At 43.4% G+C, this 16,728-nt stretch overlaps 1 protein-coding gene across 9 annotated transcripts in view; it reads right to left on the bottom strand.

Moving 5' to 3' along the window:
• The window catches only part of TRAPPC11 (trafficking protein particle complex subunit 11), a 204,981-nt gene that overhangs the window by 88,802 nt on the left and 99,451 nt on the right, over nucleotides 1–16,728 (bottom strand). For all 9 annotated transcript variants that reach the window (XM_085881171.1, XM_085881169.1, XM_085881174.1 and 6 more), the window contains exons 12-14: nucleotides 14,487–14,566; nucleotides 9,994–10,072; nucleotides 7,134–7,188 (exon numbers count right to left, since the gene is read on the bottom strand). In XM_085881171.1, coding sequence (XP_085737297.1) covers nucleotides 7,134–7,188; nucleotides 9,994–10,072; nucleotides 14,487–14,566 — 214 coding nt within the window. The remainder of the gene's footprint in view (nucleotides 1–7,133; nucleotides 7,189–9,993; nucleotides 10,073–14,486; nucleotides 14,567–16,728) is intronic.

Genomic DNA, 16,728 nt, shown 5'->3' with positions numbered 1-16,728 from the left:
TCGCAGAGAGAGCAGGGGGGGCAAGGCTGGAGAGGAGTCGGTAGAAGACAGAAAGACCACCGACCAACCTGCGGTGATTGAGTGAGAGGCCCAAAGACTCAGCTTCATTGCGGGAGATGCCGATGATCTTAAATGCCCTGGTTTCGACAGCGTGAAGCCGAGAAAGGTGGGAGGCAGGAGCACCAGCCCAGAGGGGAGAGCAGTACTCCATCAGGCTACGGACAAAAGCTTTGTAAGTGGTCAGGAGCTCAAGAGGGCCGAGGAAGGACTTAGCACGACGGAGGATTCCCAGTCGGCGACTGGCTTTTGAGGCGAGGTTGGAAATGTGACTTTCCCAGGAAAGATCATGGCAGATAGTGAGACCTAGAAGCTTGAAAGAAAAGACTTCTTCCAGAGGATTGTTGAGAAAGTGGATGGGGGGATTTTGTAAACGGTCCTTTCGAAGAGACATAGTGAGAGTGTGAGATTTGTCTGGATTGAAAGACATGTTCCACATGTTGGACCAGTTTGTGATTTTATCCAGATCTGCAGTGAAGGAAGAAGCTGCTGCTTGCCGGTCTGAGGGATGACAGATGGTACGGCAGAGGGTGGAGTAAGTCTGGAAATAAGTCAGAGATGGTACCACCACATCTCACAGCACTTTCAGTACCAGAGTAGAGTTCAGACATCAGATCGATCAGTTTTGGTGGCACCCCACAAAGACCAAGAATCCTCCAGAGGGCATCCCAATTCACTGAATCAAACGCTTTACAGATATCAACATAAGCTGCAAGCTTATGTTGATATCTGTAAAGCGTCTGCTTTACAGATATCAACGAAACTATCGTTACAGACGAAACTATCGTCTACGTTCGGTGAGGACCCGAAGAGCAAGGATACGGTCAATTGTTCATCTCTTTGGTGTAAAGCCTGACTGCTCTGGACGCTGGTGCTCAAGCAGATGGTGGCGAACCCTATCATGAATTATCCGATCAAAGACCTTGCCCGGCACTGAGAGCAGCGTCACCCCTCGGTAGTTGTTGCAGTCCTGGCGATCACCCTTCCCTTTCCAGAGAGGTACAACAAGGGTCCTCTTCCAGTGAGTTTGGATGATGCCTGTGTTCCAGGCAGAGCACAGAACTGCATGCAATGACACAAGTACAGCATTTTCACCAGCCTTGATAAGTTCAGCATGGATGCCACAGATCCCTGGAGTGTTACCCCATTTAAAGCAGTTCACTGCAGCCTGCGTTTCTGCAAATGAAGGTGGATCACAGTTGATTGGAGTGTCAGCAATAGGGATAGCAACACCCCTGACATCCAACTCAACAGCTGGTGGATTAAACTCGTGCGACTGCTCAAAGTAACCGGCCCAGAAGGCCTACACTTCGGACTGCTCTGTCAAGAGATCACCAGCCTCCGCTCTAACTGCAGCATACCAAGGGACAGGCTTGGAGGAACACAATGCGCAAATTCCCCTGTAAGCAGGATGAGAATCGCTTGACCACAGGTTATGCTCTACCCCCTCACAGATTCCTCACACATAGGCTTCCATGTCCACCTTCAACACGTAGTTTTCCACCTCGACTGCCAGAACATCTCAGCTCTGCCATTAAGCCTGGCTTTGCGGCTCTGGTCAATGGTATCCAATGTCCCTTTGGAGATTAAATTCTTAATCGCCCTGCTTTGAGTTCCAAGATATTCACAGGCAGCATCAAGGATCCCTCCATCCATCCATCCATTGGGCCCATACTATGTGCAGAGCGTTGGTGCTGCCAAAGCAGTCTCTTTGGCTGTTGGGTACAATCCTGGACGGGTTGCTACTCCACCACAGGATACCTGCAAGCTGGTACTTATTTTGCTGACCTCAGACGGATGACAGGCAGAGTCAACCCCGCCTGATATTAATTCAAGATCTGAGGGGAATTTGAACTTAGGATCCTAGGATCCCAAGCCCACCATTCTAGCCATTAAACCAACACCAGGCACACATCAAGGATGGTGGTCATGAAGGCACTCCACAACTCTTCAGGACTCCCGAAAAGCAACCAGACCACAAAGAGAAGATGAGCTTCTTGCGAGCCAACAACCATCCATTTCTCGTGCCCATCTGTGTCTGCAGACGTCCTGCTGCAATTGGGTTATTATTATTATTTTTTTTGAGGAGGTAGGTGGCAGGATTTGCACTCCAGCCACGGTAAAACCCTACACTCTGTAAAACACCCTAAAAACGCAAGGAAAACTGAAAATCCACTTGGTGGGAGTACCTCCTGTGCAGCTTCCCTTGCAGGGCTGCTCACCAGATGACGGGATTGGGGTAAAGCCTTCGGGACCCCGAATCTTTGATGAAAGGAGGAAAAACATGGGGGTAGCCTTCCCGCTTGGATTGCGGTAGTGTGCGTCAGGATGGTGCTAAGGCATCGTCCACCAGACGGCGGTCTCCTTGGGTTAACCTAAGGCAGTCCCTTCGGTGGGTGCCTGGAATGTCCCATCCCTAAGAGAGGATGATCACCTGTCTCTGTTATCATCTGAGCTCAAGCATTTGGACATCGGTATTGCAGCACTCTCTGAGGTTCGGAGACTGGATTGCAGCGAGATCGTGGTGGGTGGTTACACTTTCTATTCGTCTGGTCGCTCTGATGGTTACCATTCCCAAGGAGTTGCTATAGCTGTGTCCAATAAGATGACTCCAATGATAATTGAGGTAACACCGGTCAATGAGCGTATTATGATACAAAGGATTTGTCACTCCTTGGGAGTCGTTTCCCTGATCTCTGTGTATTCTCAGACTCGGGCGAGTGATCTCACATGAATGACGCATTCGATGCCACGCTTGAGTCTGTGGTTCATCACTGCCCCATGCGAGATACTCTTCTAGTCTTGCGGGAATTCAATGCATCAACTGGAACTGATAGAGATGGTTACGAGACATGTGTTGTTCCACATGGGTCTGGAACTGCGAACCAGAATAGCACTAAGTTCCTTGACTTTGCAAGAAGTCATGGACTTAGGGTGGCAGAGAATAATTCCATCATGTGCAATCTTCTTCTTTCGTATGGAGCACAGGGCTGTGGTGTAGCATCATTAGCTGAGGGTGCAGCTGTGCAGATCATGCAGTGCCTTCTGTATTTTGGGGCAAGAATTTGGAATTTGGCCATGGTGCTGGCGATAGCTCGTCCACTCTTCGCGAAGGACACCGTGGAATGTTTAACGTGCACCAAGGTCGACAGACGGGATACCAGTTTAACGTCCACCCGAGGGACGGCACACACGTTGATGAATCACCCTTCCTGTGAAACATCGGGATGACAGTTTATGGCTGGGTTGGGATTCAAACCCAGGCTAAACGGGTTAATGGCGACTGCGCGTATCTTGAGGCCATCCTGTCAGCCATCATGTGCAATGACTTGGCCATACGAGTTGTCGACATGTTTGCGTAACTCGGGTCCCTGGTCACTATAACAGATGATCAGACTCAGGTGTTCTATAGGGTGGCCTGAAAGTCACTTTACCCTTCCCCAGTACAGCATTCGGTCTCAAAATGTCTTAAAATACAAATTCTATCGTGCAGTACTTACAATAATTAAATCGGTCATTGTATCTCCATGTGCTTCACCATTCTCCTGAGTCAGTGTTGCCGCATACCACGGTGGGGGAGGGCAGAGGGGAAGTGAGGGAGGAAGGTGTGATAAATTTAGCAGGGGTAAAGCAACTTTCAGGCCACCCTTTATAAAGAGTACAGAAATCAAGAGTACTATTTATGAGGATGTAGAAATCTGGAGATAAAAAAAAACAACGAAGTTTCAAATTTTGACAGTGAAGGAAAATCGGTTCTACTATTTGGCAGTGAAGCTCGGAAAGTCACCAAAATCATTGCACAGAATATGAGAATCCTAAAATTTATAGCGGTCACAAAAATATTTTGAGAATCTTCTGTCCACAAAGAGTTAGCAATAAGGAGGGAGAAAGTGGTGGAAAGAAAAACATCATGGTGGAGATTAAACGAGGGGGTGGAGAAGGATTGGCCACACACTGCGTATGGAAGGCAACGTCACAAAGAGAGCGAGACTTTGGAAGCTTGAAAGTTGAAGGACGAAGGACGGTTGAACGACCTCCAGAGACCTGGTAGCGTGTCGTGTAAAAGGAGCGAGAAACCACTCGGATAGCGATCAGTCAGTGGGCCCAAGACGGACAAAAGTGGCACGAGTTCCTCAAGAGACTCCATGTGCCATCGAGCATGGCAGGATCGTAAGCAAGTGAGCAAAAATAAAATGGATAAATAAATGTAGCGCAGGTTTATAAAAAATACTTCTGCATAGACAGAGTACGTGCATAATTGAGTAAAAACTAAGCAGACATTAAACTTAGGCTACCATATAGCATGAGCTGTCGTTGTTTCCTGCCTTAGATTTGGAGGGGTGGGGGGGGGGTGGTGAGCGGGGAGTGGGGTTCTGATTGGAATAAAATTTGCATAAATGTCAATAAATATATCGATGAAATACACTCCAGAATATTGAACATGCCCAGTTTTAACGGAAATGACTCGCATATTGACAGAACTTGAGACTGGGGTCGGTCCAGGGTGTTATAGTGGCATTAGTTGTTGGGTTGTTACACAAACTCTTGCAAACAAGTGAGGTTTTGAAAAGGAAGGGATAAGGAAAGGAAATTCAGTCTTCGTGTCGGTATACTCAAGAAGGCAGACAAACCAGATGGGCTGGTTCAAAAACCACGATCTCACATGACAAAATCGATGACCTTGAGCGGATGTTTTGCCACTAATACAACAAAATACATCGAGTGGAGATATATCCTTACATATGATCTACAAATGTTCTCTACGATGGAAAATGTATCCATATCATCCAATTCTCAGACTGGCGAGTCACCCATATCTTATCTACAGTATGTTGTGCATCAAGACGCAGTGTCAATTCCTGAATTATAATCTTGTATCAGTGGCAAAATGGCCAAAAAGATAATTGTGGACTGTTTCTCGAATGAAAGGCAAATCAGTCTGCTGAAAGCCGATAAGGAACCTAATGCTGGCCATCATGCCAAAGGTCATGCTTCCAGATTAACTTGCACAGGAAAAGACGTAGCAGCCCAAAAGTACAAGTAAAATGTCCAATGGGCAGAAACCATGCTCCTCGTGTGAAAGAGGAAACGTGCTTTTTGCCTCGAAAGACAATGTCCGTTCACCTATCGTTGTACAGATCAAGTACTGTATGATATTGCTCAACGCATCGCAAAAAACATGCAGTCGTCGTTCTCTGATTATCAGGAAGTTATCTGATCCTTTGGCAATTCACTCGATGTTGGTAATGCATCGATCCTATCCTTTACTTTTGTCAAACTTTTTTTCTGACTGAGCAATTGTGCCAACAAGTTGAAGCTTCCTGTGCAGGAAATCGAAAGGAAGGTATCGCACATTTATTAGATCGAATGCCCGATGGTCTGAAAGTGTGCATCACCGCACGTGTGGCAGTCATAGAACATCTCAGTCCAGAGACTCTTACATGACATGCAATGCATCCTGGCAGTACCTGGAAACAACGGTGATTATTTGCATACAAAGTCAAAGATGTTGTTGTTGTTCGTCTTTCGGCTGCTCCCGTTAGGGGTCGCCACAGAGGATCATCCGTTATGATCCGCATACTGATTTGGCACAGGTTTTACGTCGGATGCCCTTCCTGACGCAACCCTGGTCGCCTCTTACGACACAGGGATAAGGATTGGGTTTCGCCATGATTCCGGGATGCCCTACACCCTCTCATAGCGCGGCCCAGTGCAGAGCTCCCATCCTCAAGCGATCCTCCAACCCAAGCCTTCGAGTAGCCGGATTACAGGCGCACGCCACTACGCCTGGGATATAAAGTCAAAGATAAATGTCGAGAAAAAAAAAAAAAAACCTCACAAGTTTAATTCGTGAAATATGGCGACGAGAAGTACAATTAGTGTGGAAAAGTTGGGCTGATCATTAACCTGCCAAAGAAAGTAGATTTCAGTGAATGCGGTAACTGGAGAGATGCAACTCTTCTGTATATTACAAGCAAGGTTCTCTGCAAGATAATCCTAAATGGGATGGAGAAGGCTGTTATGTGGACGCAACATTGAGGAAATAGCAAGCTCAATATAGATGGAATAGAATGTGTAGAGATCAAATTTTCACTCCACGAACAAGAGCAGAACAATGTATCGACTCGAATTCAAGTCCTGTGATGACTTTTGTCGACTTTGATAAAGCATTTGACAGCGTGAACACTGAGCAGTGATGCATTGTGGAATATATTACAAGGGTATGGAATACTCAGAGAGTTCATCAGAATGATACGGTATGATCTGCAAGAGAAAAAACAAAGAGTCGCCTGGATTTGAAGTCACAACAGGAGTCAGTGATGCATGCACCAGAAAGCCACCTTTCACATTATACTATGTCATTAATGATGCAGTATCACCCCCACACCCCCCAACCCCCACACTTGAGTAAGTCCACCCACGCCCCAACTCCCAATCCCCCAACCAACCTCTTCCAGCGTACAGAGCTTGATTAAATTGTATCATCCATATCCTCTGACAACAAGACCTGCATGTGGTGCAAAGTGCCCAATACTACTTGCAATCCCAAGGACCTGACGTTCAACGCAAGCTTGTCATGGATATTACGCACTCGAGTGCATCATTTTGCAGCGCAAGAGTTAAAATTTTATGTCATCTCGTTTTGAGCCAAACAGTTTACAATTTAATTGTTCGGGTAAAAAAACTATTTCATTTATGGTTGCTTTCTTGCTAATGGTTCCAAAGTCATTAAAATTGGTTGCTTTCAACATAATTGCATAACGATATGCAAAGGATTGCTGGAGCTGAGACGATTGCTTTCGATTTGTGTTGTTAAGGACAGATGGAAGAAATGGGGAGGTGGGAAGAGACAATGAAACATTGACAATATATAAATATTTTTAAAAACCAATTAATTTTGCTTTTTCAAAATGAGATTCCCAACAAGAAAATAAAAAGAAAAAATAAAAGGCGTATGCACAGCATCGTACACAAACACCAGGTGAGCAAAGAGCAATTGCTGAATGCAATTAAATGCAACTTTAAAATCCTTTGGGATTTCCAAATGTGAACCAACAAAAGGAGAGGCTACTTACGTCAGAGATTTGGTGTAATCTTTCGCACAATAATACTCCTCACCCATCTGCACCACTGCAGGACACATCCAAAGACGCAGCTCAGTTGCTTTGATATATTCGGCCGAAAAAGCGCAACAAATGATAATGAGTTATCGGACGGGAATCGGTGCACGTCTTCGTATTTCCCGTCCACAGGTTAACAAGTGCAGACCATAGGCCATAAAATGAGGCGACTAAATTCACATTGCATTGCTAACTTACAAAAACATTCATTATATCTCATCGACCTTGGTTTAAGCCAGTTAGCTCATCTTGTCCAAAACCATGGAATTATGTTGCAGGTTCAAGTTTAACATCTGCATGCACCGATGAGTATGCAGTGGCAGCTCACAAAGGCTGGCTATAATACCGCAGGCACTGTGATGTGTTCAAGATAAAATTATGCCCGCTTCAACACACAATGGCAATGAAAAGATCCCCCGGCATTAAATTCAAGGTTTTCCTGCAGATTCCTGGTTCTTCCTTTCAGTCCTTCAATTATATGCTGCTGCACCTCCACCCACCCACCTCCATGCCTTTTCCCTTCACCTCCCACCCACTCCTTCTCCTCCACCTCCTTCCATACGAGTGCTGCTTCATCAGGATGAAGATTACCGCACTGCGGTTGCAGGCATGGAACGGCGCCGATACAACCATTTGTACCAGTACACTGGTACTCGTTTCGCCGACCTCGGAAGAATGACAGGCTGAGTCAACCCCACCTGGTGTTAATTCAGTGGCGAACGGGCCTCAAACTCAGGACACTAAGATCCCAAGCCAGCCACCCTAACCACACTCAGCCAACACCAGGCTTATAATATATAGATTTTTATTAATGTGGCAGACTCAAACTCGAATCCACGTATTTTCCAACTCATGCTTTCATGTGCAGGAAAGCTTTAAAATCTCTCACAGTAAGGCAACAGGAGTTTGAGTCTGCCACACATCAGTGACCAGACTTGATCAGAGCATTACAAGGGCAATATGAGAGAAGATGCACTGACAGAATTTAAAGGAATATCAACATAATAAACTAGAATGAAGAACTACTCCAGCTAATGAAGTCTCATGTCGATCTGTGTTGGCTACGTGAAACGAGGTAAGGCAATGGATGGAATCAACAGAAGATTGATCCAGGGATGCTCGCTGCTGTGGGAAGCAAGGGGAAGTTGATGTTGTTTTTGGCCATTAATCCTCCGTTGGACCAAAAGAGCAGTGAGGAGTGATGAGAATGCTCTTTTGGTCTGACGAAGGGTTGATGCCCGAAACATCAGCATCTCCTCGCTCGCCATGAGGATTAGCAAGTAAATAAACAATAAATAATGAGCGACTGACTCGTGCATATTTCATCTACTGTTGAAGAGAGAAAAAAAAAAAAAAGGAAGAAGAAAAAGAAAGTCATCTGCAATCTTTCTTCGTTTTTCCATTGATGCAATATCAGGAAAATTAAAACTTTACAAATAAATGTTAAAAACCCAATCACACCTCTCAACTGTAAATTGGAGGAATGACCAATCAGCTCTCACCAAATAGATCATCCCCGGCTGCGACTAAGATTACATAATTATCAACACTCGGCACTTACGGTCAAATAAGTTTACATGAAGTAATAAAAAAACCACAAACTTCCACCCCCTCAAAAAGTACCTTTTCTTGGCCTGTCTTTCGAGAGGGCTGAACCATTCTTACTACCTCTACCGCCATAAGGTGAAGGAGGTTATGATTTTCACCCCTTTCTGTCTGTTTGTTTGTCTGTTTGTGTGCAGGATATCTCAAAAAAGTTGTGGACAGGTTGGGTGTGTGACAAGGACGAATTGTTTCGATTTTGGTGAAGATCCGGATCTGGATCTGGATACGCAGATTATTTAACTTTAAAGTGATTCTTTATGCTTCAGTCACATTTGGCTCGGCGGCCGTAGGGTCGAAAAAAAATCTACGGCCACTAGCAATTATAGGGCGGCCGCAGTATTTCCACGGTCATACAATGTAGCAGTCACATATGTTTTTATTTTTCGGGTAGCGGCACGGGGCATTTAGAAAGTGTGGAGACTGAAAACGTGGGGGTGCCGTACGGTCTTTGATTTGATGTCGCACGGTGACCTTAGGGCGTCCCTGCGGTGGCCATAGAATTTTCAAGGCAGACGCAAGGTAGCCTCAAGGTGCCCGCAAGGCGGCTGCAGGGGGGCCCTAAGGCGAACGTGGAAATAGTGCGGCCGCCGTAATTTTTTGGGGGTTGGCAAAATTCATTTTTCATTGATAAGAGCCTACGGAAAACGCACGAATAACGGAAGCCCACCGTACGTCCTACGTACGGTCGACGTGGAACACATCTACGTCATGGCTTCGGCTTGTCGAATTGCTACGGCCAACCGAGAAATGAAAAAAGTTATAACTCCGTGCTTTAATTACATGGAGACCCCTACGGCCTGTAAAAGATAGCCATACGACGTAGGGCCACCCTGAGGCCACCTCAGAAACTCTGTGGCCGCTGCACATTTCTGTCAATTCAGGGGGGGTACGGCCACCGTATCCTCGCCGGAGAGCAAATGTGACTCATGCTTCACCATCGATAGGGCTAAAAACGATATAGTACTGTATAGCATGATATTTCAAAAATGTATTGGGCTCGAAATGTTCTCATGGATCAGGCATTACGTGGCGGAGGTATGCGCTCTACTGAGTGCCTTTCTAGTTATTTATCGTGCACTATATGTCCACTGGGTCTTTCTAGTCCTACGATCATAAAAATGCAAACAAGATAACCTGTGGTCATGCTGCTGGTTTGAGTCTGTCTTCAACATTGTTGAAATGTAATTACCCATTGATGATTGAGACTTACTCAGGTAGTTTTTCATGCGTGGACATTTGTACTTCTTGAACTGAGCCACAGCACTGCTCAACAAAGGGATGATCAACCCCTGCAAACACACAAGTATTGACAGCTAAAGCTAATTATTTCAGAAACCAAGACACTCTGTGCATAAAACATAGGATGTTCTTGTTCAAACCACACCACTCAAAATCATCAAGATCTCATACATCACAAACAATCAAATTGCAAACAATCAATAACCTGGATCGACTTACAATCAAATACATCAAACATCATTAGTTAACAACTGTGCCAATTATTTTTTAATAGTCAAAGTTTGGACCCACATGAGAATTTAATGGTTCAGGATGACAACATTAGTATTCATTGTGTCGGTCTGATTTTTGAGGAAACATGAGTGACATCACACATCTTCCGAGACAACCCATTAATTTGCTACCAATCCCAGTGAGTATCTGTTGGACGCCATCAGAACCTGACTACTGCCAACTTCCTCCCTGGGCCAACTACATCGGGTGAGCACAGATTAATGAGAAATAATACACAGCACGTCTGGTCCACATCTGCATGTACCGATCAGCATCTGCACAGCATGTCTGGAGAAATAATACACAGCATGTCTAGTAGAACTTATGCCGTGTCATGCTGAATGCATCGTACAGCCTAAAGGTAGTCCCATTTAAGATGAAGGATGTGCTAAATTTATGTATGCCAAATAAACAAACAATTACATCAAACTCTTCTGAAAGTTCACGCTTCTCAGCAAATCTTGATGGATTAGATAATCTTAGACATATATTCATGGGAATACCAGGAACATTCAGCTCTATTTTAACATGGTCTCTGTCTTTTGTTTGCCATCACTGTACTACCACTGCACCACCAACACCACCTCACCCACTCCCTCCCGAAAGCAAAAATACTAAAATCAATCAGTCTACCTCTGGTGCAGTGAGACTGCAAAATAGTCTATCTTCCTACATTATCACAGACGATCATTGTGGGTCTCCCACATCATCATCATCATCATCAACATCAGATGATGGTCCCTTATTCAATAAGAAGGAAGGCTGCCACAGGAAGGGCCATGTTATTATCCTCTCTCTGGAATATAGATCACAGTAGATGTAGGCATCCTTAAATCTGTGCGACGTGCTTATAATGCCTCAAGAACGTGAGGTTTCCTCCCTTTCAGGTTTCGTGTTAAACAACAGTAGCGACCGTTTAAAAATGTGATCACATGTGTTTCTGGTTTATAATCTTTTTTTTGCTTCTGGTAGGGGTGCCCACAAAACGCCATGATAAGCTAATTTTACACGTTAACACGGCGTTTGTCCAAGGAGGAAAAACCTCTTGGGGAGGAGGGATATTATTGGTGGTAATATTGTTTTGTAACAACATTAATATTATGCTATTATTATCAGTGTTGTCAGCCTGCCCTGACAGAAGATGAGGTTTTGCAATCATGTGTGTCTGTAACTTTTTTTTTTTTACCATTTGAGCTTTTGACATGAAATTTCCAACAAAGCCATATTATGAAAATATCGAAAATAAAAATTAAGAATTTGGTCAAAAGGTCAAAGGTTCCATTCAGCAAAGGAAGAAGTCCGAATACAAATAATGTTTGTAAGTGGACGGGCTTTGCATTTTCAGATGCTTTCTACTTATTACTTTTGCTATTGGAAGCGGCATTGGAAAAATGCAACAATTAGCTACCTTAACATGGATATATACCTGAACACAGATTTCTCCCAAGACGGAAAACACGCTTGGGGAGGGGTGCAAATCAAGTCGCAACAACCTCCATTGTGTGACCCTTAATCTTCCTGTCTAGTTTGGTTTAGATTGAATAAGCAACAAATGTATCGTGGTCAAAAGGACAGACAGACAGACAGACACCAAATTTTGTATTTTAGTATGACGATTGATCCTTGGGGACTTGCTGTTGTGGCAGGTCTCCATAACTACCACAACTCGAGGCAATAATTTGGAAGTTGGCCAGGGTACCGACAATAACCCACCTACTCTGTCAAAAGGCACTGAGGAATGAGGGATCAGTGTTAGCAGATGGGTCACCAGATTAATGTCCACCTGAGCAACGGCACATTCACAGATACCCTGCCTACAAAGCACAAACCTGACAGTTTATAATCAAGTTGGAGAATTCAACACAAGCTAAACAGCTCACAGGCAATTGCTCTACCTCTGCACTTGAGGTCTACCGATGTGGGGTTTTCAAGGGCCGATACCGATATTTAAAGAAGAGGAGGGGGGTGGGCGATGATTGATATAAATTATAATGCCGATTATATGCATCTGATTAAACAATTTAATTTTTTTTTTTAAGAATGAACCAAATTTGTTGCACTTCAATTAACAAAATATTTAACACAATATTAACTTGGCTTGCTTGCTCATGCACAGCATCACAGCACAATGTAGGCTAACTGCGACATTATTAAAATTATCAACAAGATGATATTGAGTGAAGCTTATACAGGTAACCAGCCACAAATCTGGGATCCAAAAATCCAGTTCTCCCTGAAAAACCACCAATTGTTCAAGAATGTGAAAAACGAAAACTATAATTTTGATTTGGGTGATAAAAAGATTTGATTTGGGTGAAAAAAAAAAAAAAGAAAAGAGATTTGGGTGAAAAAAATGGTGAAAAATAATAAGTAAACAAATAAGTAATAAAAATTAACTCCAGCCTCCGAGCTTGTTCTAGTACAAGCCACCATGTTAGGGTGGTGGTAGGGTGTGTTTCCCACCATTTGTTTCATTATTCCCACTGAGCATCATATACAGGAATTCCTCATTTACCGTGGTAATTGCGTTCCAAGAATTTACCGAGTTAGTTGAAAACATGTAAAACGAAAGTAATTTTCCCAGAAGAAAAAAATGTAATCGATTGAGGTTGTGTGTCAGGACATGGGTAGATAGGGAAGAGAGAGTCAGATAGAGAGCGAAAGAAAGACAGACTTACAGGTATGCATTCAAATACAATAAAAGGAAACTTCATGAATCTATATTAAATGGTGTTGCTTGAGCTGATGGAAGTGCAGGGGTGATGGTGTGGAGTTACAGGGGAGGAAGGTGCAGTGTTGTCAACATCTGTTGCATTTAATCACTTTAATGAGATTTGCAGTTAATCACGTTGCAGTTGATGTGACTCACTTTCTTTGCGATAATGGTGGAACACTGAGCACTTGCTTTGATTTTATCATTTGTATGAATCGTGCATAAGGTGGATTCCATCGGTCCAAGCGCTCGGTCACTTCTAATTCCACGTTCATTAAAATAGCTTTCCATTGTATCTTAAGCACAGAGGCACTCGTATCACTCGTTGATCCCGTAAAACAATCATGTGATTGAAGGGTGCACACGATATTACTAAGTTTACTAAGTTTATGAGGTGCACCAAGTATAGTGGAGGTTTTCAACTTTCAATGTGCCCAGACACTGCCCAGCATCCCATAGCCCAACTCTGAGTAGTTCGTCGGTGCTGAGTGTAGGCCGGATGCGTTTCTGACACTTACATAAAATAACACAGAGCCATTACTGTTATTGTTAACTCAAATAAGCCATGTTACATCTCCGATTGAATCTGGTTTTGAGGTGCAGACGGATATACAAGTAGAGATTAAAAATTTCTCACGGGAACCAGGGAGCGGGACACTGCATGATGTGGAGCATACGTGGCACGAACAGTGCACCCAGCACAAATGGCGCATTCGGCTGCGGGACGCCCAAGAGACATCCCGTGTGTGAGAACAGTGTGCAATTGGTCACAAGGCATCTTGTGAGTATGTGAAAGGTCTATGGTTTGAGAGCATGAAAGGTCATGAGACGGCCCGTGTTTATGTGATTTGACAAAGTCTCACGGTGCGAGAGTTGGCAAGTGAAAGGTTGCGAGGCGGCCCCGTATGTGTGATGTCTGCAGAGGTTTTGCAGCATGAACAGTGGGTGTGGCGAACACCCCTTGGTTTACCATGGGGATTGAAATAAATTGAGATTTTAAAGCTCGGAACATGCAACATATCCAGCACTGCCAGCAAGCTCTCGCTAACGTTCCACAGTAGCTACCTGACCTGAAGGGGGCTGCAAATGCCAAATTGACACAAGGGGGAGCTCTCGCTGCCTTGCATCATGGGAAGAAAAGTTTCTTATTTTACTGTTTATTAAAATATCAGTCATTTCGGCACCATCATCAGCTGGTGGCGATAACCTGAAAATGCCAGATATCGGCCGATATATCGGTCGACCACTACTCTGCGCATCACTGTCAAGTGGGTCCACCTCTATAAAGTTAAAACAAAGGACAACGTATGTGGGGCTGCATCATAAAAGTTCAAAACTCAACCATCTGCAACTTCATGTTTGCCAAATGCCAGACATTCGGATGACAAAAAAAAATCCTCCTCCAATAAACTACTGCAAAAATAAAGAGGTTGATCTCCACCTTTAATATAACTGCGGACAGATGACAAAGAGCTCACCGAGTGGTCGACCGCTTTCTCGTGCCACTGCAGTGCCAAGATTCCCTCACGTTCCCGAGCTGGATCTGGTGGATCGATGCCTGCAAGCCGCACCAAAAGACTACCACGAGCAAATACCACAATCGTTCTTCTTCTTAGATTTGCAACCCTCCTCCCCCACCTACCTTAACCCAATTGTTGCAGTTTGCCTGGGCTTTCACAAATATACATGGCTTTTATCATGGCATTATCAACACATTTGGGATGCTCCAGCAGGATTCTAGATTTGGGTAATGTATATCTATGTGTGTATAAATATTCATATTCTGCAGCTCAGGAATCATAATAAATTGCAGAGAAAGCACACTGAGCATTAAAAGGAAAAAAAACCCCTCTTATTTGGCCTGATATTTCAGGAGCTGTCCAGTTTCAGTTCTCAGAGGCAGTTATTAAAACGGTTCGCTCCTCCAACTCAACCCCATTGGTGGAATGACAGCCAATCAGGCACTCACACACGTGCACGCAGGACAATAATAATACAAACTGAATTTTCAAATGTAAACCGTTTTCATAAAAACCCCCCGAGGACGGAAGCAAGACATCTCCCAAAACGTCAGGCCCAATAAAAGTTTTTTTTCCCTTTTAATGCTGAGTATGTCTTCTCCCAAATATATATATATATACATGTATATATATATATATATACATGTATATATATATATATATATATATATATATATATATATATATATATATATATATATATATATATATATATATATATATATATATATATATATATATATATATATACATATATATACATATATATACACACATACATACTAGTTTACAGGTTCTGAAAACACATCAATTAAAACAGAACATAGAATGCCCACATATGAACGATAAACTTATGAAGCGACTGTAGTGGGGTGATAATGCACAACTTAGATTTATGAATCAAGCCAATTCAATGAAGTATCTCAAAACAAACAGCTCTGTATCAAAGAACAAAGAAGTCTTGATTTTCTGAACAGCTTCGTTTTTATTATGTAGTTATTTTGAAGGAAATATTTAATTAGCCTCAAGAAAAATACACTAAACCCTATTTCAAAAACAAGCAAACAAAAAAAAAACTTACACTTTCAAATTCTTCGCCATCAACAACCTTCATGTCAGGTGACTATTCCAACATCAGAATAACGGAACCTCTAACGGTCATGTACAAAAAACAGGTGGCGGTGCTGAACTGTTGTATAGCAACACAAACAGCTCTACCAATGTGGCATTAGGGTCAAATTGGTAAAAGTACAAGATAATGTAGTCATAAAGTTATGAAAATACAACAAAATAAAAATTCAGTTTCATATTCATTTTGAGTGTGTGTGTGTGTGTGTGTGTGTGTGTGTGTGTGTGTGTGTGTGTGTGTGTGTGTGTGTGTGTGTGTGTGTGTGTGTGTGTGTGTGTGTGTGTGTGTGTGTGTGAAGCGTGAGATGTATTAAGATAATGGTACACGCAAGAATGATCATTAAAATTGCATTTTCACAAATAAAATTTTTACATGAAATATGAAATATAGCTATTCCTGAACAAAATTAACTTTCCTTTGTTTTATTTACTCGAAAGAAAAGCCCTACCTCTTACTGCTTTCCAAACATCCCATTTATTCGTGTGTTTTGTATGCATAGTCGAGGCTCGTGGAAGAGCGAGAGTACAGAATGGGTCAGGGCACGACATAACAAAAGGAACAGCAAAGGGAGAAGGAGGCAACACCAACAGCAGGGTGGAGGCAGAAAATAGACGGAGACAGACAAACAAGGGATGCGGGTAACGAAGGATAGGGGAGAATGCGAGGGGTGGACAAGATGGATGCAGAAGCAAAATTTGGGGGTGGATAAAAAGAGGGTAGGGGTGGTTTAACAAGTGTAGAAGATATCATGGTTTTGGATGGAGGATGACTTGAGACTACAATGATGGATCCCATGACCTTGCTGATTGGAGGTAAACTGATCGGTCTGTAGTTAAGGGGATCCATTTTTGCATCTTTTTTTTATGTTATGCAGTGATGTTGGCTGATGACAGATGACCCCGGGCAAATCAGAGTGTGAAAAGGGCAGAGAGGAAGTGCAAGAGCAGCAGAGCGGGTTGTTAGGACTCGTGAGCTAATGCCATCCAGCCCAGCTGCCGAATCAGAGTTGAAGGTTGCCAGAAACTTCTCCACCTTCTCAGGTGCAAAAGCCAACCAGTACAGGAGCAGTTG

Source organism: Eptatretus burgeri, chromosome 5 (assembly GCF_056783735.1).
Source record: "Eptatretus burgeri isolate ZD-2024b chromosome 5, Ebu_testis_v1, whole genome shotgun sequence".
NCBI classification, from domain to species: domain Eukaryota; kingdom Metazoa; phylum Chordata; class Myxini; order Myxiniformes; family Myxinidae; genus Eptatretus; species Eptatretus burgeri.
Note: the sequence above shows the minus strand (reverse complement) of the source record. Positions and strands in the feature narration are given on the sequence as shown.